The 26,580-nt window shown below is 45.3% G+C and overlaps 1 protein-coding gene and 1 pseudogene across 1 annotated transcript; one reads left to right on the forward strand and one right to left on the reverse strand.

Annotated features, from left to right (window-relative positions):
• Nucleotides 1–3: 3 nt before the first annotated feature.
• LOC119463406 (uncharacterized) lies at nt 4–11,394 on the forward strand (annotated as a pseudogene).
• Nucleotides 11,395–14,006: 2,612 nt separating this feature from the next.
• On the reverse strand, nt 14,007–23,928 carry LOC119463407 (U11/U12 small nuclear ribonucleoprotein 25 kDa protein). The gene is made up of 4 exons (XM_037724255.2): nt 23,817–23,928; nt 19,973–20,188; nt 17,594–17,792; nt 14,007–14,248 (listed from the first exon to the last, which is right to left on the reverse strand). The coding sequence occupies exons 2-4, from the start codon at nt 20,113–20,115 to the stop codon at nt 14,084–14,086; spliced, it is 507 nt and encodes a 168-aa protein (XP_037580183.1). The 5' UTR covers nt 20,116–20,188; nt 23,817–23,928; the 3' UTR covers nt 14,007–14,083.
• Between the last annotated feature and the right edge of the window lie 2,652 nt (nt 23,929–26,580).

A 26,580-nucleotide genomic window follows, 5' to 3' on the forward strand; every position in this document is an offset into this window, starting at 1 on the left:
GCTAGCACGTCTTTTTTTTTTTTTTTTTCGCTTCCTTTTTTACTGAAGTTATGGTGGTATCATGAGGTTGCGATGCCCGGTGCAGTATTTCAATCGTGTAAAATTGCTCCGAGCCCTCGGACCTTTCAGGATGCGTGTACCTTTGAAGGTGTAAGTGAATGTGCCCTCCGATGTTCGTGTCTGCTTCAATGTCAAACGTTTTGTCCGTTTGTGCACCCACTTTCGCTTGTCGACCGGGCTCATGATCGCGACCTTGCGAATTTGCATGTCTCCCTACCGGTGATGGCTAGTTCAACGTCGGAAGTCACTAAACATTCTTAACTATCAGGACCGAACTGGTGTCGGTAATAAATTGCTGCACGTGCACTTACCGACTTTTCTGATCACTGTTCCATTCATTCAAGCAGCACCGCTGTTTGTTTCGAGCTGTATCCATCTAGTGATCATCGCTTGCCGGAGGCTTCGGAATTGTGTTTCAAACCATTTGCGGAGGCATTGCCTGGGTTAGTTACCGCGCTGATTCTTGTGCTCGGTTTAAAAAGGCGACGTTCCTTTGTGCAGCAATTACACAGTTTCGATATTGAGTCTGTCCTGCGTAAGGGCCCCCATCCCATGTTTCTGAAGCCCTCATGCCTTTTGAATGCTTAGGTAGCGTTAAAAGGTGCTGGCCAGAACTAGTACTGCCGCAAGAGACTGCAACATAAGGAACAATACTTTTTGTTTCTTCCGGACATATTGTGCACATTTTGATTGAAACGTAGAAAGAGTAGCATTGTTGTGAATGTGGTTGGCACGAACTTCTCTTACAATGCACAACGTTCACTAGCAGACCTGTGACAATAATCGCTGTGTGACAGTATCGCCATTCTAGCTGTTGAGTGACTAACTGCCAGGCCTTCAGACGGGCCTATTTGACGGTCATCTAGCATGTGAAAGACATGATGGGAGAGGAGTGCTGGGTTGTCGCCCTGTTGATCACCGAATCTGCTATTTGAATGCTCATATTCGGACGTATGAGTCGAAGTACCGTTTAACTCAAACGAGTCTCAAATTTTTTCTGGCCAGCAGGTTTATAGCACTTTCAGTCTAAACTTACAGCTTCCCTTTGGGCAAACACCACAGGAACATGGAAACAGCTGAGAAATATTGACAGTGCGCTGGATGATTGAAATACACAGTACATGTAGAAAACTATTGAATCAAAATGTCGCGTCATGACAGTGCATGCTAACCGCCAAAAAAACAAGTTTGTTCTTAACTCAGGTACACAAACTGAAATTGATGAGTGTACTGGAAACTTCACAATGCCACGTTTACACTGCAGTCCTCAATTTATAGTTACACGTGTAGGTAGCGAAGAAGATTGTTTTCATCCTGCAATCCCTGGTACGTATACTTCTGCTCAGGGGCATAGCATAAACATGGATCGAATATTTGAGGGTATGCGTTGGTTTATGGTGTGAGTGTCTTTCTGCTTAGTTTGTTATGTATGTACGTTTCTTTGTGAGGTGTGCGATTTCTTTTTCTTGTGGCCTTGTATTTAATGCGATTCCTTCAGGAAATGTCAATTGATAGAATCATTTTAATCTGTTCCCGTCTGCATGGTCCACAAGCGTTTTATCTATAACGCGCTACACAACCGCAGATGCGTGTGCGTTCGTAGATCGTGTATACCTGTGCATTGTGCGTATGTCACTTTGTATGTCGAGTCATAACCTTTCTCAAGAACCACATATAGTCCACTTTTCTGATGATTCAAGCTTCTGATCATCATCAGAACAGCAGGAATCCTGTTTTAAGTCCACCGCAGGACAATGACGTCTCCCAGAAGCCTCCAGTTACCACTTTCCTGTATCACCTGAACCAATGTTATGCCTGGGAATTTCCTAATGTCATCACAGCTATCTTTGTCTCTAATTCTTACCTGCATTTTCTTTCCCTTGACTGCCAAATCTGTCACTCCAATTCACCATTGTCGTATCTGCCAACAAACACAATTTCATCTAAAATGCCCCAGTTTTCAGTGCTTGATTACAATTGTCATAATGCCACCAGTAATTCAAATTTTTTATTTTTATTTTGGGGAAAATTTGATTTCGAGAGAATACAGAACAGTTGCCGATCAATTTCTTTAGAGCCCTGATTTTTTGGGAGGACAGGATGATTCCTGGTAAACATTCAGCATTCAATAAATAGTCGGCAACAAAACAATTATGCATATTCCTCAACAAATTTTAGTAATGTCATGCTTTGGCTGTATGTGGTACTTTTCAAATATTATAAGGGCACTGAAGAAAACTCAGCTATATTAGAGAATTACCCACCTGTTACTATACCAGAAATGCCACTCTTATTGTGATAGGATGCTTGGTAATGCAGAAAAGCCTCAATTTTACCAGTCTTGAAGTTGCCACACCAGCTTGCTGTGATGTGGATTTTGACAGCGTCTGTTCGAGCCTCGTTATTTAATTAGCGGTAAATATTAACTACGTTAGCGTTATAAAAAAGAGCCAAATGCTGAACTTAGCAAGCTTTTGGCACCTTTACTGTGCCACAATATCCTACAATATGAGAAGGTACATTAGAATGTGCGGTCTCACAGTGGTAAAAAGGTGCTGTGGTTTCGGAATGCAAAAAAAAAAAAAAAAAAGAGAGAAAAACTTTAACCTTTACTTTATTTTCTAATAATTGACCAGTTACTACAATATAAATGAAATTAGAGTTTGAAAGAATATTTTATCAGTCTAAACGGAGCTGGTGTTTTGTGTCCCCATTATAAGGAGCCTGAAACACTTTTTGAACATAGTAAGAAAACATTGCCGATCTGTCGTAGAGGCTCCTGTGAACATGTGAGCCAAATATTACTGCACTGTATGCAACAGGGAATTTACAATCTCGTGTCAAAAACGGGGAAAAATCGCCTGCTCTCGCTTCCCCAATGTCGTCACGCAGCATCATTGTAAGCAGCTGGACCCACCAACGCTATTGGCCGATTTCACGCTCACGAGAACATTCTCAGTAATACATTAATTGCTAATTTTGAGTTAAATACATGAAACATATATATGTCTGCGATCTCAAAAAAGACAGAAGAGTCATTCCATCTTTGCACTGCCAGTCTACAAACGACAATTGCATGTAGCTGCGCCAGCAGTGGTATGCTCCATAGCTTAGTCTACCTTGGCTGCCACGGAGTGTCACGACAAGTCCTTTCGCCACCACAACACTAAACTTTTGGGTGGGGCTTTGCACTCGTGGCTTCTACCATCTGTAGCTTCCAGCGCTCTAGCGGGGATGAAAAGAGAGAGAAAGCCGTGTATTGGTGCGATAACTCCATAACTCCATTAATACTTCAAGGATCTGAAAAATTTTTGTGGGATGAGATTCAGTTAGCCGACGACCTTTAACAGTGAGGCCATTCTATGATTAGTTAGAAAAGTGTTTCAGGGTCCCGTTAAGGTTGGCAGCTCTGCACTGGTTGCCCGCAGAAGTTTCTTGCAGTTCAAGTGGAAATGCCCGAGGGTTTCGAATTAACGCGAAGCCTGCCGTATTCTTCCTTCCTGCGCACAGGGCGGTGTCCGGTGGATATCCTTCGGCCAGCAGTACACCCGCGAGCAGCAGGACCAGATCCTGAGGGTCCTGAACAACTCGTCGGAAAAGGAGCTGCGCAAGCTGTCCATCAGCCCGCTGAACATCATGCGCATCCTGCACCACCGCGAGGAGAACAGCGGCTTCACCAGCATGGAGCACGTGGGCGCCATCGACGGCATGCAGACGCGCGGCCTGGCCAAGATCTGCGAGGCCATCCTGTACGGAAAGAAGCCGCTGGAGAAGAGGCCGCCCGACAGGGGGAATAGCATCATCCCTCAGCTGACAGTAGAGAGGATTGCGGTGAGTGGCTGCTCTGCGTCGTGGTGACGTTGTACGCTTCCGAGGCTTGCAAGCTAGATTCTGTTCCCGCCAGAAGGAAATAAATTAATCATTCTTACCGTATATAAATTAATGTTACCTGCTTTGGGGCAAAACAACTGCCAACCATAAGCAGATTACTCATGCCTAAAAAAAATGTGGTTTTACAGAGAAAAATGAAAGAAAACTTATATTCTGGCTACCGGTACAGAAGAGCAAGGAAACATTGTAGTGAAAGACGCAACGTCTACTCTGTCAGGTCTCTCTAGAACGTTTCCTCTTCACACACACATGCATTCCCTCCTCTCCTGCCTACGAAACTCCACCCCACCTCAGACGTAAACGCAACAGAAGGGACGTGCTCCTCTTCTCATCAATCACCGAGGGCTAAGATTGCCTCTGTTGAGGTGGTAGCATCTCCGCTCTCCAGGCCGACTGAGGAGGGATCCATTTTGATTTCTGTGGAAAAGCCGTCTCGAGTGCGCACGTGAAGTTAGGACAAATAAAAAAAATGCCTAACAACTTGTTTTTAGTTTTGGTTTTTCTATCCAATAGGCAGATGCATCTTAACGTTGCCATATATACTGGCTCGCTCCGTTCTCGAGATAGCTGTGACTGCTACATGCAGGCACGACCAGAAGAGGCTTGCACAGCCCTCGTGTTAATCTCTTTATGAGAGTCATCATAATACCTAGGATTATTACGGCATGACAGCAAATCTTGCTTTGAGTCAGGGTGTCTTGATAACATCAATTTACGGAATTATGACGTCATTTCTTATTTTCGAGTCTCACAGTTGCCGACTTGACAATTGTTCGTTTTCTTAATTTTGCAAGTTGCAACAATTTTTGTAAAAAAGTTGATGGCCCAACTAAAAAAATCTGCTCGATACAATTGTGAGATTCTTAACTTTTTATCTATGAATGCAAAAAACATTATCAGGTCCAATGGATTATCAAATCCATTCCCATGTATTTAGATAGGAGCTCCTGAGGTATAAGTTTTCCTCTTAAAGTAGTACTGAAATCACATTTTTGACTTGTCATACTATTGCAGTCCAAAGCTTCTGTAAACCCCAGAAAACAACAACATATTGGCATGTGCTGGAATGCCCTAGTTAATTTATTGTTATATTTGTTTCTGCAAATCAGTTTCGATTTCAGGCCCTTTAGATGGAAGAGATGTGCAGTAGAGTTTCTATGGCTTCAAAAATATGGGTCAGTACTAACTGAAGAAAATGTAAGTCTGGTCATACGAAGCCAATAGACAATGAAGCAAGGGTCTCGACTCCGGTAGCTTTGACGCCATCATTGGCCGACCGCCTGCAAACTGACGCACCATGCGACGCCTGCGGTAGAAAGGATGTTCTACACCCACTGCCGTGGCTGTGAGTAGTGGCGCCGGCTAACACTCCCACAGCTACATCTAGCACACATGAACAAGCACCCAACAAAATGGATGAGAGAAAATGGCGTCGTAGTGACTCAATTTTAGGCAAGAGCATCATATGTGTATACGTAAGGTGTGGGTTTGGTACCCACGTGGGGCAAGTTGTGTATTGGTCTGCTTTCATTTCCCTTTACTCTATCGTTTCCACTCTCCAGTTAAAGCAAGTAATTTCCCCTATGCCTTCCTTAACTTCATTTGTCTGTTGGCTTCATATGGACTAACAAAAACTGGGCTCCTCGTTACCCTTTTTTTTTTGAACTCTGGTCATGCATTTCACCGTTATTTGTTTGTTGCGTTCTTTCAGACCGTCACCGACATAGTGGCTGTAGATGTGAGTCCCCCGTTCATGACGTGGGCCCACATGACACGGGACCATTTTGTACTCGCCCTCGAAAGAGTGCAGTTCCTCGACGACAAGGTGCAACCTCACTCTGTATAACTACTACGATGCAGTGAGTATTGTCATACATTATTATACCAGCTGATCTTAAAAATGTAAATATACTCGTTAAGGATCTCCTGAGCGAATGTCATAATAGCTTGGTTACTCAATGAGACAGACAATACTTGCATGACAAATACAGCTAAACTACAATTTAACAAAGTTGATGGGACCTGTGAATTACTTCGTTAAATCGGAAACCTTAAAACAGTCATGCAGATAAACATTTATTAACCCCGTAATTCCCAAGCAGAGTTCCACATCTTGATTAGTGTAGCAGTTAATTAGTTGTTGGTTTGCTTAACTATTCATCGGAACTCACTCCAGCTTGTGAAGAATGCCACTATAGGCTATGTGTTAAGGTTCCCGAGCATAAAACAGAATTTTGAGGCATCAAATTCAGCATAGCATATACCGGGTATTTCAGCGAACACTTTCAAAAATCCTTAAAGGTTGCCTGTGGCAGATAGCACAATTCTGGTTAATGAGCTGGTCTACTCAAAGAGGCGAACATTACTTGCACAAGAAATTGAAATGCGTAATTGACTAATTAACAAAAATTCACTAATTAAGTTTTGCACTAATTACCTGATGGCCCATATCGCAATTTACAAATTGTAGCCGTGGAGTTCGCAAGGCGGATCCACTTGGAACGAATTCTCGGGATGACACCAGTTTCAAGATATTAATTCCCGAACTTTGCGGAGAAATGCATTGGTGTTCCAGTTACTTGCTTAACAAAACGCCACTTATGCATTGAAGCACAAAAGTACCTGGAACGCCTATGCATTTCTCCGCAAAGTTCTGGAATTAATATCTCGAAACTGGTGTCATCCTGAGAATTTGTTCCAAGTGGATCCGCCTTGCGAACTCCATGGCTGCAATTTGTAAATTGCTATGTGGGCCATCAGGTAATTAGCTCAAAACTTAATTAGTGAAATTTTATTAATTAGTCGATTATGCATTTCAATGTCTTGCGCAAGTAATGTCCGCCTCTTCGAGTAGACCAGCTCATTAACCAGAATTGTGCTATCTGCCACAGGCAACCTTTAAAAAATTTTGAAAGTGTTCGCTGAAAGACCCTGTATAATACATTGAGCATTACAAGGCTAAAGAGAGAAAAAAAAAAATTTGTCTGCATACACACTTACTATATACAGCGAGCTCGTGGAGCACATTTTGTGTTCCCTCATAATTGGGGCAAACCTTTACAGGTCAAGGGCATTCATCTCCTGAACTGAAACACGGTGTAGAGGCATATTAACGCAACAGCGTTAAGGGCTTCGTGTCACAGAAAATCAGGCGTCGGTGTAAGCACCGGTGTTGTTGGCGGAAATAATCATGCCGAACTACATCGTCCCGAACCACCCCGACTGGGCAGGCCCTTCGTGTGGCACAAGGCGTTAGTAAACAAAAATTTCATTTCTCCAAGTAAAATCCTTCAGAGAAATCGTAAAGTACGATTTAACCACAACCTACAGATGTGATAGTGTTGGATTCTAATTTGAATATACAAGAAGAAAGCCTGATAAGCAGCCAGGGATCTTTCCATGCTATCGCGTTCCACTCTTAAAGACGAAGCTTAAGCGTCCTCCAAATTTTTTCGCAATGATTTACCAATATTTAAAAGAAAAGAAAAAGAAAAAAAAGAAAGAAGAGTGTTAAATTACGTGAGATGTTGAGCTCACTTCATTGTTTGAAGGTTTTTCAATGCATCGTGCTCATGACAATGTGTTGGGAAATCAGAAGCCCCCCCCCCCCCCCCTTTTTTTTTACACCAAAAGGTTTGCAAAATATGGTTTTGCTAAATCAAGGTTTGACTGTATTAGTGTGATGTGAACTAATTAACTTTTACTCTAATTAACCTTGTAATAATTCACTTTAGGGCACATGTTCCCACTGTAAAATTTGCAAGAATATTGCTAAGCAAGCTTTGCCTGTTCGATGTTGAGCATAACTTGCTGCACTCGGGTTCCACATAATCAGGTTTGACTGAGTGTTGACGGTATGCTTGTCTGTGCGATCCTGCATGTTTTTAAGTCGTCTGCCCGCTTCAGGTGCAGCAGGTCCTGAGCCAGCTGCCGGCTGCAAGCCTCTACGTGGTCGAGCAGAAGGTCCAGCGGCACAAGGGCGAACTCGGCCATAGCCAAAGCCAACTGGCTGCGCAGGCCATGCTGGTGGCGCTGCTGAGCCATGGCAAGCAGCTGCAGCCGCAGGTCAGTTTCACCGAGAAAGACACGAATTGCGCAGGAAGGCGTGGTGACGAAAGGAGAGACAAGACACAAACACACCATCTCTCTTCTCTTGCGTCTCCTTGCAGTGCTTAAAGGGGTGCCGAAACACTTTTCTAACTAATCATTAGAATGGCCTCACTATTAAAAGACGTCAACTCACGAATCTCATCCTGCAGGAATTTTTCTAATCCTTCAAGTGGAGTTGTCGCACCAATACGTGGCTTTCTCTCACTTTTCATCTCCGCTACTGCAATAAAAGCTACAAAGGCATGAAGCCGAGGGGGCAAAGCACCGCCTAGAAGTTGGAGTGTTGGCAGGGTAAGGGCTAGTCGTGGCCCCCCCGCCCGAGGCAGCCGCGGTAGACTACGCTGCAAAGCATGCCGTTGCTATCTGAGAGGCCATGTGCAGCAGACGCAGCTACGCGCAACAACTGTCGTGCATAGACCGGCAGTGTAAAGACGAAATCATTTTTCTATCTTTTTGACATTACAGACATATGTATGTTTCATTTATTTACCTCAACATTAGCAATTAAGTATTACTGAGAATGTTCTCGCAATCACAAAATCAGCCCAATGCTGTTGGTGGGTGCAGCTCCTTGCAATGATGCTGCATGACACTGTGGAAGCAATAACAAGCCATTTTTTTTGCTGTTATTGAAAAGGGTATCTTCTGAAAATAATATCTGGCTCGCATGTTCACAGGTGGCTCTTGTACGGATCGGCAATGCTTTCTTACTATGTTGAAAAAGTGTTTCAGGGCTCTTTTAAAAGCTGTACTGACATCTTTTTTTTTAGCCTTCCTAGAGTGTTTTAACCCTTTCCATACTCCAGGAAATAAGAAAAATTGTACCAAGTTTCCCAGAAAGGTGGCGCACAGGCAAGCATTCGCAGTCAGAAATCAAGAACGCTACTCACAGGCCACCTAGTGTCAAAAACCGCAACTAGAAGCAAATTGACAGGTGCACTCACCATCTGTTCACACTGCAAGGCACTTTTCCTTACGACTATATGTACTTGTCAGCGGTACAGAAATGGTTAAAGGGAGTACAGTGGATTCTCGATGATACGATCATGGCTAATACGAATTTCCGGGTGATACGAATTTTTCTGTGGTCCCAGATGAGCCCCATTACTTTGCAACGTGCTAGAGAACGGTTGTTACGAATCGATTTCACGAATAAACGCCGCCCCACCGACGGCCGCGAAAGAGAACAGTGCGCAGTCACGCGCGTTTTCCCTTTCTCTTTTCGTGCAGCGCGGACGCGGCGCCGGACAGCGACAGCACGGAAGCTGCGACTGGGCGCGAGGAGCTTGAAGCGGTGGCGCTTTTGTTGCTTTTGTGCTTTTCTTCTTGTCTCTTCGCTCGCTGCGGCGGCGGCCGCGCTTCCCCACGCGCGGTCGCCGCAGCAAGCGAAGGTTCGTGCGGTCTATCATTTCAACAGAAACTGAGCGGCGTAAGCACAGCTCATACAAAGGTCAAAGCCGCGTGGAGATCGCTTTCAAGATACGGTGCGCGCGACAATACCGACGGCCGGCACAGGCGCAAAGTACAAGAACGCATTTGTTGGCAGAGTAGGTGCCACCCCTCCCTCCCGCGCTACCTTCCCGCTTTGCTCCTTTCGCGTGGGGAGATTGCGTCGCCAGTTACCCTTGCGCTCGGTTGCAAGCATTTCGCGCCGCAGCACAGCGTCGCCCCCCCCTCCCTCCCATACCCCCACGGCCTTTAGCGCAACGGAAGTCGCGTTTGCTCTCCACTGTGCGTTCGCTGTCCGTGAAGGCGCGCGTCCCCCGCGCGCTTTTGCTCGCACATACGGCACGCGGTGACGACTTTATCGCCCTTGGACTCGTGCTCCACGTCTCATGCTCCTCCTCCGCATCGCCCTCTTTCATCTCCTCTCCCATCGGTGGGCGCACCTCGTGCTCGCTACCACCCTTGTCGGCGAGATTTTCCCGCGGAAGCCGCAATTTCGTCTCGCGCGGCTGCACTGTAAGCGGCATGCGTATACATGGAGTTCTATGGGAGGGTAAACGGGAGTCGGAAAAGGCCGCGTTGTAGCCAGTTATGCACTATAAACGGTTACGTTTTAAGTGGTCTATACTGTAAATGCTTTTTACGTACATGTGCCTGAGTGAGTTCACCTCTCGACTCTTTAATTTAGCTAGTTTTAATTGTGTTTCGATGATACAAATTTCGGCTAATACGAATTTTTTCCGTGACCCCGTGAGATTCGTATCATCGAGATTCCACTGTAGTACTATTACCGACATGACATTGATTTGCCATTACTTTTGCATTAAATGCACCATTATCGCACATACCCATTTTAGAAGCACTGACCAGCATAATTTTGACTTTTTGAAGCCCTTGGTTATGACCGATGTACGTGGCATCAGGCGCCGTTACCGTAGCAATAACAATTTGCCTTTCAGAGATCTCAGAACGTCAGCCCCAGTATCATTACGTTCACTTATATAATGCATTTACTACCGTCACCTTTATGAACGGAACACGCAAGCACGTGTCAAAATAGCCGCATTTGCCACACGTTGCGCGGCACCACGGCAATATGCGAAAACAAAGAGATAGTGTGTTGCAGTTCCTTCTACTGGCCAGCTGTTGCATGTTTCAATCTTTCCGTAGTGATACTGCTTGTGAACAGAGAACGCAAAAATCTGAGAAGGCAATCGTGCTACCTGCCGTACTGTTAACTTTGATTGCTAAGCTGCGATAGATGCCATGCATTCATATCAAATTCAAATGAAAAAAATCTAGTTCACAGGTGTGCCCCCTCCCCCCCAAAGAAGAGATGCTCATGATAAGGGAAGCAGGCAGAAGAAGGAACGGTGTCCTCTTTCTTTGTTTGTGGCATCTCGCCACACAACATGTGACTGACGAGTTGATTTGCCTTGTCCCTGTGTGTTTCCTGTCATAAAGACGACGGTAATACAAAACGGAATAAAAAGCAAGAATATTTTCTGATGCTCTCCATACTGGGCTTCGTCGCAGGTGATTTCCATAAAGTCGTCTGCTATCACAAACCTCTTCGACCTCAATGTCGGCAGCGAGCGAGTGTCTGGCCAGGGCACCCTCAAGAGACTGGTGGATGCCGGCACGATCAGCTTCCAAGGAAACTTGAGGAGCACCTACTTTAAAGAAACGTCCATGAACAGAGAACACTTTTGCGGAGTCCTTCTGCTGGCCAAGGCTTTCTACATGCTCGCCAAGACTTGAAACTACGTTGATGTTAGAAATGTGTACATAACTCTAGGATCTGTACAGTGTGAGGGTCGTTAACGCTTACCGAGCACATGCAGAAATGTATTGTTACAATAAATGGTGTTCTGAAGGAGTACTCGCTGTGATGTTTGCGATTTGTCATTTCTTTTGCTTTAAATGAATGTCCAAGCTTTCTAAACCCTAGAAAAAGTACTGAGAAGCGTCAGTGTGCCTGTGAACCAGTTTCTATTTTGGTGCCCAGGAGATGGATGATCTTGACACGTTGCAAAATTTCTATTTTTTAACGAGCAACGTCGCCATACATAGCCTTATTGCTACACGACGTCACCAAATGCAGTAAAACCTCGTGAATGCATAGTTGGCGGAGAATGTGGACCAGGTACGCGATGTACTAATTAACCGACAATGGCAGACGAGTGGCTATTGACTAACCGGCCAGAAAAAGATGTCTTAATTCTCCGTCTAACACAGATGCAGACAATTTTTGTTTGCGAGCAGGCAGCAAGAAATCCGATTTTCACTTGCCGCCGTGGTAGCCTTGCAGTGACGACGGCATCCTCATACTCTGCAAGGCCACGAGCCAGTTTCTCCATCACTGCTCTGTGAACGCCGTCATGGCAGTCAACGCATGCACCGTGTCGGACAAGGAAGGGCCGTCATGCACATCATCGTAGAAGCTATGGGAGCAGGAAACGCGTCACGTCTACTATGTTTTGACGTTACTATCGGTGGCGACTGCGGTTCGGGAAAGGTCCGTGCACTGCAATTGCACTATCTATGGTGTGCAGGCAGGACGTGTCGCCAATTCTGCACTCGTATGCGTCGAAAAATAGATATACTATGCACTAGCCGTCTTGGCATGCATTAAGTGACTACGCTTGAAGTAGTCAGCCCAGAGGTTTAGGTTCAATGGTGACGGGGCGGGCGATTCACCGCGAGTGTATTTAGACCGGAATTACTTATTAGGCAGGTACGGATTAACGAGGTTTTACTGTATAGCTCAGTGTCGTGACGCTGCGGTAACATTTATGATGCCTGGTATGCCAATTTCGAGCCAAACATCAGTATCCACTTTGAATAACGAGTTTCCCAACTTGCATACTAGTGAAGTGTCATCCTTTCATGTGTGAGATGCGTGCGGAAGAGTTTCTACAACCTCAAAAATGGGTACATGCTAGTGAACACGCAGGTGAATGTTTGAGACTATATTTTCACTGGAATTCCCTGTCATATGTTCGAGGCTTCTCTTTGTCCTCGGCGTTGTTCCCACCTAAAATTGAATAACCAATCAGTGAAAGCTTTCACGTTAATGACATTCTCTTGGCAGCTTATTTCCAATGTCTACACTTCCAGGAGCTGTAATAGATAACGCTACTTTTTTTGGTGATGCGACAGATACATTGCAATGTCGCTGGAATAAACAAATTGCTGCAGTCATGTGATATTGAATGTGTACATGTAGATGTGCAGGTGTGCTTAGATGACTAGTTGTTGGAGGCTTCTCCCAGAAATTTTTGAGGGTTGGACGTCTTGCGGGCCGCCCGACCGGAGGGAGGTTACACATGCAGCTAAGTCTTCCTTTCTTATTTCCAATACAACCATTTTACCATGTTGAATTGTAATTTCACAAATTTTGCATTTCGGATGCATTGACGAAACTAATGTGAGCCAACGACGCATCCTACCACGTTCACCAAACTTTGGCATGACGAAGAAATGCAATGCTTGTCACTCAAAATGCGCGCAAAGTAAGTGCCGGCGATTCAAACCTGCATCAGCTAATAGGAGTGCTTCTTGTGTCCACGTGGCAGTAGTAACAATTAAGGAAGAGAGTTTTTTTTAACTTTTTGTCAATTTCTTTTGCTTTTATGTCTGCATGACTAAATATGCCACTGGGGCTATCTGAAACTCGGACCTGCTCTTGATGATGGTTCCACAATGGCGGCATTGCGTCCACAGGACCTTGAAGTAAGTGATGTCACAATTATGCACCGGTGTTGGGGTTCTGGTGCAAAATAATAATGAAAAAAAAAATGGACCTTTGATGTTTTTCTGTTCTAATAATGAACATATTACCATCAAATTAACGAAGATGTAGTTTAGAAAGAATAACTTATCTGTATAAACTGATTTAGTGTCTTTTTAAATGGCAGTGTAGCAGACGACACACACACCTAGGGGTTAGAAGGTATCGCGCAGGTTCCAGATAACTTTTCAGATTTTCACTGCCCAGCTAGATTTGTAGGTCCATGCCCAGGCACTGCACTGCCTTTCAACGTTCCACATTCTGCATAATTTTTGGCGAGTGGTTATGTGGCTTTTTTCTTTGTTTTGTTACAACTAATGTCAATTTTCGCCACCTTTTTGTGGTGCATCCACTCATATTTCAAACAAAATTTTGCATTGAGGCTGTTCTATTATCTGCACTATCTGAAACTAAGCATTTTATCAGGTAAAACATTTTGTTGCAGTTGGCTTTTAAGAGAAGCTGAATGCAGACGTACAGTGCTCTCTATATAGAGAGGTATTCACGCGTTCTGAACATTGTTGAAATGTCAATTCTACCTTATTAACAATATGCGAATCAATATGTCGGCTAAATAAATGTGGCGACGCCATGCCCTGCACATCTCTCCAAGGAGGTAAAATCTAGCACTCGTGGTCGGGGCAAAATGAACAGTTTGTCCAATAAGGCTCTTACACTATAATCTCGGGTATTAAACACGCCAATGTCGAAATGAGAAACAATAAATGTTTATGCTTGTGCACACAAAAATGCTTGCTAGCGTGACTACAGTTCATTCGGCACCTATCTCTCCCGCAGTCTCTTGACAAACGACAGCTGCGAGTTGTTGCGAATTCCAACGTCCCGCAGGAGCGCCTTGTCCTCTTTTAAGAGCTCCCCATCGAAGGACAGCCAGTAAGTCTTCCAGACGTATTTCCAGCTTGGAGTGCGCTTCACTCCCTTGCGTGCCTGCAGGAAAGAAACATTTTTTAAAAAAAGTGACGAAGTACCCTTTACCCCAAAATTATTAGACACGGCAGGAAACAATTGTTACAGGACATCTTAAACTTCATTTAGTCATCATAATTGGATGCCACCAATATTTTGTGCGAAGACTGAATTTCCTGCAAATTTCTGGGTATGCCGCGAATTTGCACTTAGGCCCTAAAAATGTTGCACATACATCTCAAGAAAAAGAAATCAGTCTGAGGCAGTCCCTGGCTTACATTGCGCAAAACTGTTTTATTTTGCACTTTAGATGACCACATATTTAACGAATCGGCAACACTACTTTTTTCTGGAAACCCATGGCTGTTGAAAATATTAAAAACAGTTGACACTTTTGTTCAGGCAGAGGGGCACACTGCACTTTGTGCCCAAATAATACTGTCTGCCCGTTGCACCCTGGTCGATTGCATGATTGGTGTGTGCTGGTGACGGCTGGCCGGTGTCCGGTGCTGTCGGTGCTATTGCAGGCTACAGGGAGGTGGTGTAGCCAGAGGGGGGGGGGTCACATTGGGCACATGCGCTTCCCTTCCCTCCCACCCTACTACCCCCTAAAATTTATGTGTGCCACCAATTATCAGATATAACAAAAGAAATCTCAAATCTTGATCGGCGATACCAGCATGTACGAAATATATGCTTATTTTGAATGTCAGTTGTGACGATCGTATTTTCGTGTCGGATCGTTATACAAAAGTTAAAAACTGTATTGTAGGAAACTCTGTGGTGCACAAGATGCAACACATGTGAGCCACTAGCAAAGCTAGGAGAATAAACAGATTCGAGGGGCGCAGCTTGTTTTTGTTAGGCACAACCATACGAAGAAACGAGCCATGAAGTCAGAGAAAGGATAGGGTAAATTGTTGTGTTTGATTGAAATTTAAGAATCTCTGGATTCCAATCATTACTTCTATACTCGAATTAAACATGATTAACTTCCCCATGCTTACTCTGGCTTCATTGCTAGTAAATCTGCAAATGGGGCCAGATGGTTACATGTAAATTGTTTCGTGCAAAACGAGGCGTTTATAGAAAAGCAGGGAGGTTATAAATAAATTCCTGGAGCGGGAATTATGTCCCAAAAGTGAAGCAAGACCGCCGCCACTTTAGGGGGGATTTGTAAAAGCATCACCTTCTAATGAAGAAAAGGAAGCACTTTCGTCACACTCTCTACAAGTTTAATTAAGATGGCCGATTTTGCCTTGCCTATCCTGCTCAACGTGAATCTTTGCGTCACTAGTTTTAGGATGAAGCCTGAACTTCCTGGCAAATTTTATTGCACATCATGTTATCAGTGCTCAGCCAATGGTAATTCGTACTTTCACTGGGAACAAGCAGCACTAATCTTCTAATTAGCCTAGATTTACTTAAAGACCAACAGTAAAGAAATTTGAGACCGTGTAAAAAAAAGCCTTGCTTCAGATAATGTAGATACTGTAAAGACTCGCGTAAGGGCCCCCACTTGGCAGCTGAAAATTTGGAAAAAAATTTCCAATGGACAAGCAATCGCATTCGGTGCCCCGATGCTTCACTTGCGCATCGGTGAATTATCGCGTGTGAATTACCCTCGTCTTATATACCCGACATTAGCGGAAAAACTACACAAGTCTTGCAACAATGGGCAGATGAAGTAAACAGCCGCCTTCGCCATCGCATTTAGGCTGCTTTTTCACATTTTGTTTCAAAATGAGCGGAAGCTGACGGCAATTCACCGTCCTTTTCAAGAAAAAGGCGATTGAGTACGCGGAAGCCCTCGGCAACCCGCCAGGTTGCCGTGGGCTTCGTATCGTGCGACCATCGACCCGCGTGTTTGTCAGCACCTTATCACGGCACGGAGCAGCATTTAAATAAATACTGTCACCATTGTGCAACCGGCTGAGTCGCATTTGATTAAAGGTAAGGGTGTCTTTTGGTACTTTTGCCATTGAAAAAGATTTTTTTCATTTTTAGAATTGGTTAGTTGGGGGGTCGACCTATATTCCGGTTCGACCTATAGTCCGGTTTTTACGGTAGTTATCACGAGCGAAAGGTCTGTTTGGCTTGGTTTTGCGAAGACTATGCACACAGTGTTTTATTAAAGCTAGGCTTTATTGCAAATCTGATGGTGTGTCTCTTATGTTTCTTGAATGGTGACGAAGGCGGTCTTATGGTCCGTGAAGTAGTTAGCAATAGTGGCAACTTAGGCTACACACATTGAGGAAACAAGTGGTGCTCGCTGGAAGACCAAGTCTAAGGTTTTATTCCATTGCGTCATTGACATTGCAGGGTCGGAGGAAGCTTCTCTATAACGTGCTAATCTGGCCTCCCTTTGCTCCGGTGTTTCAGCAGCCAACTTTGCCTTTCTCGAGATTTCGCAGCCTGCCATCTAGCTACATCCACTGGATGATTGGATTCAGCCTGTCGCTTGCGCTGAAGCGCACGCACAGACGGCCCAGCCGGCGTGCCATCCATGGTGAGACCGAGTGCCCAAGCGCTGGCGAAGCAGCCGTTAAACCCTTGCCTAGTCACGTGGTACCGCAGCAGCAAGGCTCCGAGCGAGCGCAGCTGCGACGCTTCTCCGCAGCGGATCACGTGGCGTGACCTCGCACCTGCCACACTTGTGCTCCTGCGGCTCAATGTCATTGCGACGCAATGAATGACCTTGCGAGACATGGCGTAGTAGAGCATTCGTTCTGAAAATGCTGCCATTACTGCTAGCCAGAAGTATGACCTAGAACATCGAACACTAGCGCAGCATCTTGGCACAACCTTAGAGATTGGTTCGTGCCCACGGTGGCCCGCGGCACGCTGATAACTCTCGGAAGCGACGCGCTGGAGACTTGCGTCATATCTGCAAACCACCCGGTGCATGTGTTGTCTGCTTAAGTGCTACTTGAAGGCTGCTAATAAGAAAACTAGTCAATTACCAGCCCTGCAGTCTTGCCAAGATTGTTTCAATAGCACACGCGCACACACACACACACACACACAGACAGACACAGACAGACACAGACAGACAGACACAGACAGACAGACAGACACAGACAGACAGACAGACCTTATTTACGACCAATTTAGCCAAAGTGAAGTTTTGCTGCAGCTGGCCTTGACCACAGGAAAAGCACTCGTGTTGTGAGCAGACTCTAGCTGAGGGGAAGTAGACTCTAGCTGAGGGGATTTTTCAGAGGGGAAGTGGAGGCAAGTGCTGGCTTCACGTATCTCGGCAAGAAGATGCGCGAGCTTGCACTCCAGGAAGCTTTATTTTGAACCTCCTTATCCAAAACATGGTACGTCACATGACCGCCGTTGCACCTAGTCTGGAGACATTACCATGCGCAGGGTGACGTGCCGCCGTATGGCATTCTTCAGGTCCAGGACCGTGGCCTTCTGCTCGACGACGACCGTGTAGTAGTCGCCGTCAGCTTTGTGCACCACCAGGGACATGGCCTGGCCGTGCTCCAGCGCCAGGTACGACTTGAGCTCATCGGTGGTCACCTCGGGGTGCAGGTTGTTGAGGAGCGGGTCGTTGCTACGAGCAACGCAAGGTCGCAGTGGCAGATAGAGTCAGCACAGTGTTGTGCGCCATTTCACTTTTTTTACCAGCATTTGTTTGCTATAGCACCATTTTAAGCAGTGGCGTACCAACTATTTTCCGAGTGGGGGGGCTAACAGCAAAATGATCTGACTCTCTCTCTCTTTATGTATATACAGTTAAACCTGGATGTAACGAAATTGACAAATTCCCAAAAAACTTCGTTATATGGAGGATTTCGTTATATGCAGGTTCGGCACAAAAATTCGAAAAAGAAATGCTTACCGTATTTACTCGATTCTAACGCGCCCTCGATTGTAACGCGTTTTCCGTGACTAAAAGAGAGGAAAACAATCATTTACAGTACCACGCACCTCATGCTTTGCAATCACTCATCCTTGGAATTTCACACCAGGTACTGGATGCGTGGATGCATGTTGCTTCGCACAAGCGCGAGGCGTCGGAAACGAAGCGTCGTATAGTGTCACCTGGTGTCAAGTTAGTGAAGTGCAGAGACTTGGGCAGTAATCAAAAAGTGACGCTGCCAGCGCGTTGAAAAAAAAAAACGTATTTTTTTTTCCTTTCAGCAACATCAACTGGAAAAGCAGAGTGCCGTGCCGGCTTGGCGGGCTAGGCCAGCTGCAGCAAGCGGCGGGATCAGGTTTGAATGAAGGGAGGGGGAAAGGTCACGCCCGTGGCATCAAGGGATGCAGGCCCGCCTCGCGCACGCTCGCTCGCTCTTGCCGTGAATTCGGCATGAATTCGAGCGCGCTAAGCGCGACACCGCCGCTTCGCATTCCGTCGCGGCGGAGAAGGTGCTTCCGGTTGCTGCTAGCGCAAAAATGACAAAATTTGGGGTGAAATCTCTAGGTTGTCGGTGGGGAAAATTCATTATTTCGAGGGGGTCTCCCGCTGCCACTTCGTTAAATAGAGGTCTCAAATACATGTGCTTCTATGGAGTAACGGCGGGGAATAGAAAAACTGTTGAAACCAACAGCTATGTTGGGACACTGGTAAGCATAGCTAAAAGCGGCCATATCACATGCTCAAACGCTTGAATAAAGAATTTTTTTTACGAAGACTCTGTTTGACCCAGCCTCATTTAACTCATTCTTGGTATAAGCACGAAGAAGACATGGACGGTGGCAGAAGAAGACAGGACAAGAAGACACGGACGGTCTGCCATCGTCCGTGTCTTCTTCACGCTTATACCAAGAATATGTCACTGTACCAACTCGCTCAACTATCCATCCTTTTGCAGCTCATTTAACTCTGCACAGAGAGTTTTCATAGCGTACCACCAATTTTCGCTAAATCTGGTCTTGGTGGCGTTAACAGCTCTGTTTACAGTGGGCTCAATTCTGCCCCGCTCGTTAGACAGGCTCATAACACTCTAGAGTGCTTGCATATGCAATTTATTGCTAAAGTCCCAATTACCCATCTAAACTATACCTACACATCAAACGTTACCTGGTCCTCAGAGCCACAAATAAAGAAGATGCTTCCTTTAGTGAATTCAATGAGGACACCATGCGAACCCGATATATCACACATGAAAAAGTAAAACGAAAAAAAAAAGAGGGTTCAATAAATATTCAAAACGCTCCTAAATAAGCCAGAAAACGTTAAAACTCCGCGACACATTGTACTTAAAATGCTTCCTATTCTGTCAAAGTATAAAATATCTGAAATGCAGAGTTCTCTTGGGGACATTGTGAAACCTGGCTAATAACAGCAGCACGATACTTCTGAATATTTGCTAACAGTTTTTTTAAAGCTGTATTTGATCCAACACGCAATTTGTAAACTTCGTGCTTCTATTTTTTTAACTTGCTGATTTTTCGGCAATTTTTCTACATTTGAAATGTATTTCTTTAATTATGTAGGAGCAATTGATACCCTGTTTAGTGAAATCTGAGGAACTCATATTTGGCCATTCTTAGCAGCAAATTAATGAAAGGGCATTTGCATAAAATTAGAACCAAATGAGATAAACAAAAACGTAGCTCATATTCAAAATAAACACATTTATTCCCATATATGTACACGTTTTAAACGCTGTTACTAAACGAATAGAGATTAAACAAAAAGGATGGCATAAGACTGAACTCGTCACTACAGAATTAAGTATTCAAAACTACACAGTACTAAAAAAATTTTTTAAAATTGGTGCCTACCTAATCAGGGCATGGATCTTTTTGTCAGCGATGGCCATTGCTTCTTGAAATGACAGCACTTTCTCGGCTTCTTCATCGTTAGGAAGCGGGATGTTGCCATCCTCCGTCTTGACAGCTGTTTGTGCTGCCTCTGCGTCGCCCATGGTCTAGTTTGACGTAGCTTTTGGCTTCTCCTCGAAGCCCAGCTTTGACCATTCCTCTTTTGCCATCAAGTTTCTGTTGACAAGAGAATGGGATGAAAGCATTTTAGGCAAAAGCAGGCTTGGAGACGAATTACAACAAATGATTGAGGACCTTAATTGAGAAAGCGTAAGAATTGGGTTGAAGATGAATATGCAGAAGACAAAGATAATGTTCAATAGCCTGGCAAGAGAACAAGAATTCAGGATCGCCAGTCAGCCTCTAGAGTCTGTAAAGGAGTACGTTTATCTAGGTCAATTACTCACAGGGGACCCTGATCACGAGAAAGAAATTTACAGAAGAATAAAATTGGGTTGGAGTGCATACGGCAGGCATTACCAAATCCTGACTGGGAGCTTACCACTGTCGTTGAAAAGAAAAGTGTACAATCATTGCATTCTACCGGTGCTAGCATATGGGGCAGAAACTTGGAGGTTAACAAAGAATCTCGAGAACAAGTTAGGGACCGCACAAAGAGCGATGGAACGAAAAATCTTAGGACTAACGTTAAGAGACACGAAGAGAGCGGTGTGGATCAGAGAACAAATGGGGATAGACGATATTCTAGTTGACATTAAGCGGAAGAAATGGAGCTGGGCAGGCCATGTAATGCGTAGGATGGATAACCGGTGGACCATTAGGGTTACAGAATGGATACCAAGAGAAGGGAAGCCCAGTCGATGACGGCAGAAAACCAGGTGGGATGATGAAGTTAGGAAATTCGCAGGCGCAAGTTGGAATACGCTAGCGCAAGACAGGGGTAATTGGAGATCGCAGGGAGAGGCCTTCGTCCTGCAGTGGACATAAATATAGGCTGCTGATGATGATGATGAGGCTTGTAAAATGCATGCAGAGAACTATTAGTGGTATACAATACTTTTGGTTTGCAAAGGATACCTCCAAATCATCTTTGATATTATTCTTTTGCTAAATATTAAAATTATTTCATGACATATGTGATAATGATACAGTAAAAGCTCGTTAATTCGAATTTCGCGGGGACGCCCAATGAGTTCGAATTAAACCGAAGTTCGAACTAACGAAATTTATTGAAAAAACAGCAGGAATTGAGACCGGGTTGTTGGAAAATCACTCAAAATATTTACTTGCGAAAATAATCCGTGATCACTGTCTGTTTCTCTTATTTGAATGCGATCGCTATAGCCTTGTTTTCCAACGCGCGAACGTGGCAGAAAGCATCCTCTGCGTCTTCCTCGAAGCTGAAGAATAGACGCGCGACACGCATAGCCTCCATAGTTCCAAAGCTGAGGGCCGCGTGGGTGCATCATCCTCTTCGTCATCCGCACCTACATCGACGACGGGCGCTTCTCCACCAGTCACCTGCGCGATGATATCATCGTCGGTGATTGTGCCGCAGACTGCTGCACAGCGATCTGCATCGACGTAGTCGTCGAAGGTCACGTCCTCCAGCGCATCCCGCAATCCGGCAGGAATGACCACGGCCTCGCGCTCGTCAGGCTCGCAAGCTGTGCCCTCATTGGTCACACAAAAGCCACTGTGGCGGAAGCAATTGGCAACAGTTGTTGCCGTGACCTGATCCCAGGAACGCACCAACATATGCAAGGCCGTGAGCAGCGTCACATCGTAGCAACACGGCACCGCACGACTTCGTAGCTCTGACGTACACGAGGCCTAGCGACTGAATGTGCGGCACACAAAGGACACGGAGACTACGCAGACACGTCCGGCACGAACCGCCACACGATGCGAAGAGCGAGCGCAATGACGACAGTGACGCCGCTGCGCTCGCGCCATCTATCGTTGAGCCTTGAAAGCTTGCGGTGGCAGTATAAAATACCACCACGCAGCGGCGCGCAGTTCGAATTATCGATAGAGCAGCCGATGCGCGCGTGAACTAACGAGTTGGTTAACCCATAGACGCCTATACATTGCGGCCGGACCATGACCATCAGTTCGAATTAACCCGAAAGTTCGAATTAATGAGGTGCGAATTAACGAGCTTTCACTGTACCAGAATCAATGACATTGTATCTTCTGGAGCCAATCTGTCAACACAAGGTCAAAACAATAAGCTTTGCACTCATTCCTCATAATGGCTATTAATGACTGGAATAAACTTCCAGAGGAACCGGTAAATGTAATTATAACTGTGACTTCTTTTTTCTTTCTAACAAACAATTCACTGCTCTTGCTAGCTTTGATTTTGCATTGTGTCTGAATTCTGATGCTCTATTGCATTGTTATACAAGTTGCCTAGACATGCAAATTCTTTGACTAAATAAAAATAAATTACTGGATTAGGTAAATGTGTGTCACAGTGGTAAAACTGCTTTCATAGATGTACCATGGTGCAAGCTGTGGCCACTTCAAGACATGTCGTAGAAAGCTAAAAGTAAACACAGTTAAAAAGAAAGAAAGAAAAAAAGAAAGAGAAAGAAAGAAGGAAAAGAGGCCCACTACATGTGTAACGCAACATACTTTTCCTTATCATAAGAAGCCAACAAACAATGACACCAAGGACAACATAGGGGAAATTACTTGTACTTACTAATTGAATTAAAGAAATGATATATTAATTGAAATGAAAATGGATGAAAAAACAACTGTCCGCAGGTGGGGAACGAACCCACGTCTTCACATTACGCGTGCGATGCTCTCACCATTGAGCTACCGCGGAGCCGTTTTCCCATCCACTTTCTGGGGTATTTATGTTTTACAACTAGAACTTATCCTGGGAGTGTTAGCCAGCGGCACCACTCACAAACCTAGGGGCGGATGTGGAACATCCTTTTTGCCGCAGGCGTCACGAGCACGTGATCTTTTTGGGCGATGGCAACAGGTCAATAAACCCACATGTAAGTACAAGTAATTTCCCCTATGTTGTCCTTGGTGTCATTGTTTGTTGGCTTCTTATAATATGATAATAAAATTCGGGCCCCTCGGTTCCCTTTCTTCTTGTTCATACTTTTCTTTAGAAGCTTAGTTTTTTTAATTCCTGCACATCGGTTTGCTTCAATCATTCCATTCATCACACTCTTTTTCCAAGCAGCCCACTTCTTCCTGTAACCTTTGTTTCCATGGCAACCTAAAGGTTTCCATCAATGCTTGATGTCCTCACTACGGCATCTTTCTGTGTTCTGCGACTTAGATAAGCAGGAACAGAATTTGTTAGCGGACGTTTTGGCGTATGAGACCACCACAGAAAAGCCTTTCTGAATACAATCTGGCTCCACTGCCGTGAACTAAATGCACAATTAAGAAACTCATCTACGAAAATTATTGCCAAGGGGATGTTTGTGTGCCTAAGAGCCCAAAAAACAGGAAAGGTTGCAGTGAACACTAATCTGGTCTCATACTCACGTCATAAGGTCACTTCTGAGCATGCCTGTGTTACTGCTGATTGAGCATTGCTGCATTTCAAGCACACTTTGCTTCACTTGCATCAAAGCTCATGAAGTTCAATGCACATCGAGTTCAATGTGAACCCACACTGCCGTTGTGACAGGGGTATCAAACGAGAGCCATCGCAGCAATAAACAACGCAAGAAATTTTTGCGCGAGTTGACCTAACTCCAGATTATAAACCTCAGGCCAAAAGATGGCTTTGAATATTGTGACTGCTCTATACACAGCTGTCATGAAAACAACATTGTTATTTTGTTAACCAACTGCAGACTCCCACCTGTTCATTCTACACTCCAGGTAATCCTTGGCCAGGTGTCTGCAGGGTTCCGCGCTGCCGTTGTGGTCTTTAAGGCACAGCAGGTACTTCAAGACTCCTTTCTTGCATTCACCTTGAATGTAAACGCACGAGTAAAACACACTGACAAAAACAGATGTCGCATATGTATATACAAATCTGATCAACGTAGTCGTACATCAAAGATGGCGAAGCTGCATAAGGCGAGTTCTTCCACCTGTCAGAAATGCTTCACTATTATCTGGTGCGAATTATTCCAAACTTTTCACGTTATCAGAGCTGAGTACTTATTAGATTTACTTCAATATATCTCGATAATTCGTTATATCGGTGTTCCAGATTCGACTGCATACTCTCCATTGCATTCGACAAATGTTCCTGCATGATGCGCTGGCTCTACCGATGCCGGCCTCAGGCTGTGCGTTTTGACAGCCTGTTATAGCCTGGTCGTAGCCTCCTATCTTTTTGAATGCCTGCCCAGTCACTCCACAATGCATGGGAGCCATTGGTTCACTGCGGTGGCACCACATTTTCACTAATTAAATCCCTGTTGTTGCTGGAGTATGTGGTAAGTGTAACGTTGTGTTTCTGGATGGCGCCACAAGCATTGTTCTCACCTAATCACGCCACAAGTAATCTCACTTGTATATATACTTCAGTGCTATGAAATAAAGGGATTCATTTGTTGCCTTCGATCGAAGCAGATCCTTCGGCTCGAGTGCATAAGTAGGCGCATGCGCAAATACGACAGATGGCGACGAGGGCGACACAAAGCAGCCGCCTACGCGTTTCTAAGAGGAGCCTGCGGCAGCCACCAGAATTCCTGTCAGCACCAGGGAAACCCACCGTCCCTTGGAGCCAATGGTGTCGGATGTTCCAGTATTATCTTGTGGCATCGGGCAGCAACGCCCACTCCGAATGCCCGCCGCAAGGCTCTCCTTCTACATTGTCTGGGGTAGAAGGTCAGCGGATTTTTTAGTGCATTGCCGGCCAAGCAGAGCTCACTTGCGTTGAATAAACTGGAGGTGTCAGCAGCGGGGAAGAAGTGTACAAGTGAGACTGACGAGTATGCGATTGCGCTTGCGACGCTTACTTTGCCACTGTCACCGACGTTGTAATGGAGAGGCACCGTTTTGGATTGCACGTCCAGTTGCTGGGCGAGTTGGTGGATGCTCTCATTACAGCCCTAGGTGAGCTAGCAGCTTCATGCAACTTTGGGTCTCAGGGAGACGATTTTATCTAAATGGTGGCAAAAACAAACCAGCGTTCGCTACAAAAGCGATTGTTACTGGAGGGTTCCACATTGACCTTGGACCGCAGCCGTAACCGTTGGCAGAAACTTTTGATGCAACGGCGCAATACTGCATGGAGCTATCGTCGCCAGCCCACATCTGCAGCGTTGACGGAACTTGTACACAAGCCACAGGGGCCTTTCAGCCCCCACTTGCACCCCAGTCGTGCTTCCGCTGCGATTCCCATCGTCACACTGCAAGATCCACCGCATGCAGGGCGAGAAATAACACGTGCAGAAAGTGTGGAAAGATGGGCCACGATGAATGAGTGTGCCGTAGCGAGCAAGCAAGTAGAACCTTTGCTATCCAAGAAGTTGCATCCGAAGATGCACTAGAGGTCCTGACTATTGCACTTGGGCCACAAGGGCGGAACAGGCTTGCACATTGATGTACAGGTACATGGCGTTACAATATCCGTGTTAGTCGACACCAGCTCTGCAGTGTCTATACTGTCTTCTGCCAGCTACCAGAAGCTCCGGTATTCTGTTTCTCTGCAATCCTTGACCACAGCATTATTCGACTTCTCGCACCGCCGCATACCTGTCCAGTGTTGCTTCCTTGCTCCAGTCGCATTCAACAACCGTCAGGCTTTGCTGATATCCTACGTAGTTTCAGAAGGGACCGACATCCCGGGCCTAGATGCCGACGTGGCTTTACAACTGCAAATTGATGGTGGGTCTCTACATTGCCTTCACACTTGTCAAGGGCCTGATGAACTCCCGGCTAATGTAGCCGCCAAGTTTTCACACTTATTTGATGGCATGCTTGGGTGTGCTAAAAACTCCATGCATAAAGTAAGAATTCGTGAGGATGCCAGCCCTGTCGTTGCTACGCTGTGCCGATTACCATTCTCGGTGAGGGACAAGGTTTCTGAAGAATTGAAACGGCTTGAGAAGGAGGGCATCATCGAGAAAATCGACAATTCTCGATGGGTTTCCCCAATAGTGAATGTGCAGAAAAATAACGGCTTGATAAGATTCTGCATTGACTTACGTGGGCCAAATAAGTCAATTGTCGTTGACAAGTTTCGCACCGAGGAACTATTGAATAAGCTGCACGGTGCGAAGTACATCGCCAAACTGGATTTGGCCGCCACCTACCATCAAGTTGCCCTCGCCCCAGCCCCCCACCCCCCCAAGCAGGGATTTGACATCCTTTATAACAGACCGCGGTCTATACAGGTTCAAGCGAAGTATGTTTTGGTCTTGCATCTGCTCCATCCGTATTCCAAAAAAATGATGGTTGAAATTCTGCAAGACTGCAAGAAAACGCTTTGCTATATCGACGATATTACCATGTGTGGAGGCATGCTCGAAGAACATGACGCAAATCTACAGCAAATCTTGCAGTGCATTGATGAGAGCGGGCTGAAGCTAAACGACAAATGCCTTTTCAGGACGACCGAACTGCCGTTTTTGGGATCCTGCATGGTCTCAGTGATGAATTCTTGATGG

The sequence above is a fragment of the Dermacentor silvarum genome, chromosome 9, assembly GCF_013339745.2.
Source record: "Dermacentor silvarum isolate Dsil-2018 chromosome 9, BIME_Dsil_1.4, whole genome shotgun sequence".
Lineage (NCBI taxonomy): Eukaryota > Metazoa > Arthropoda > Arachnida > Ixodida > Ixodidae > Dermacentor > Dermacentor silvarum.

Bases quoted from the DNA above. Each gene is read 5' to 3' on its own strand.
- LOC119463407 (XM_037724255.2), bottom strand. From the start codon at position 20,115: ATGGGCGACGCAGAGGCAGCACAAACAGCTGTCAAGACGGAGGATGGC. The intron at 17,793-19,972 runs GTAGGCACCAAT...CGTTGCTCGTAG, and splicing joins AAGATCCATGCCCTGATTAG to CAACGACCCGCTCCTCAACA. The intron at 14,249-17,593 runs GTAATGTCTCCA...TCTTTCCTGCAG, and splicing joins GGCACGTCACCCTGCGCATG to GCACGCAAGGGAGTGAAGCG.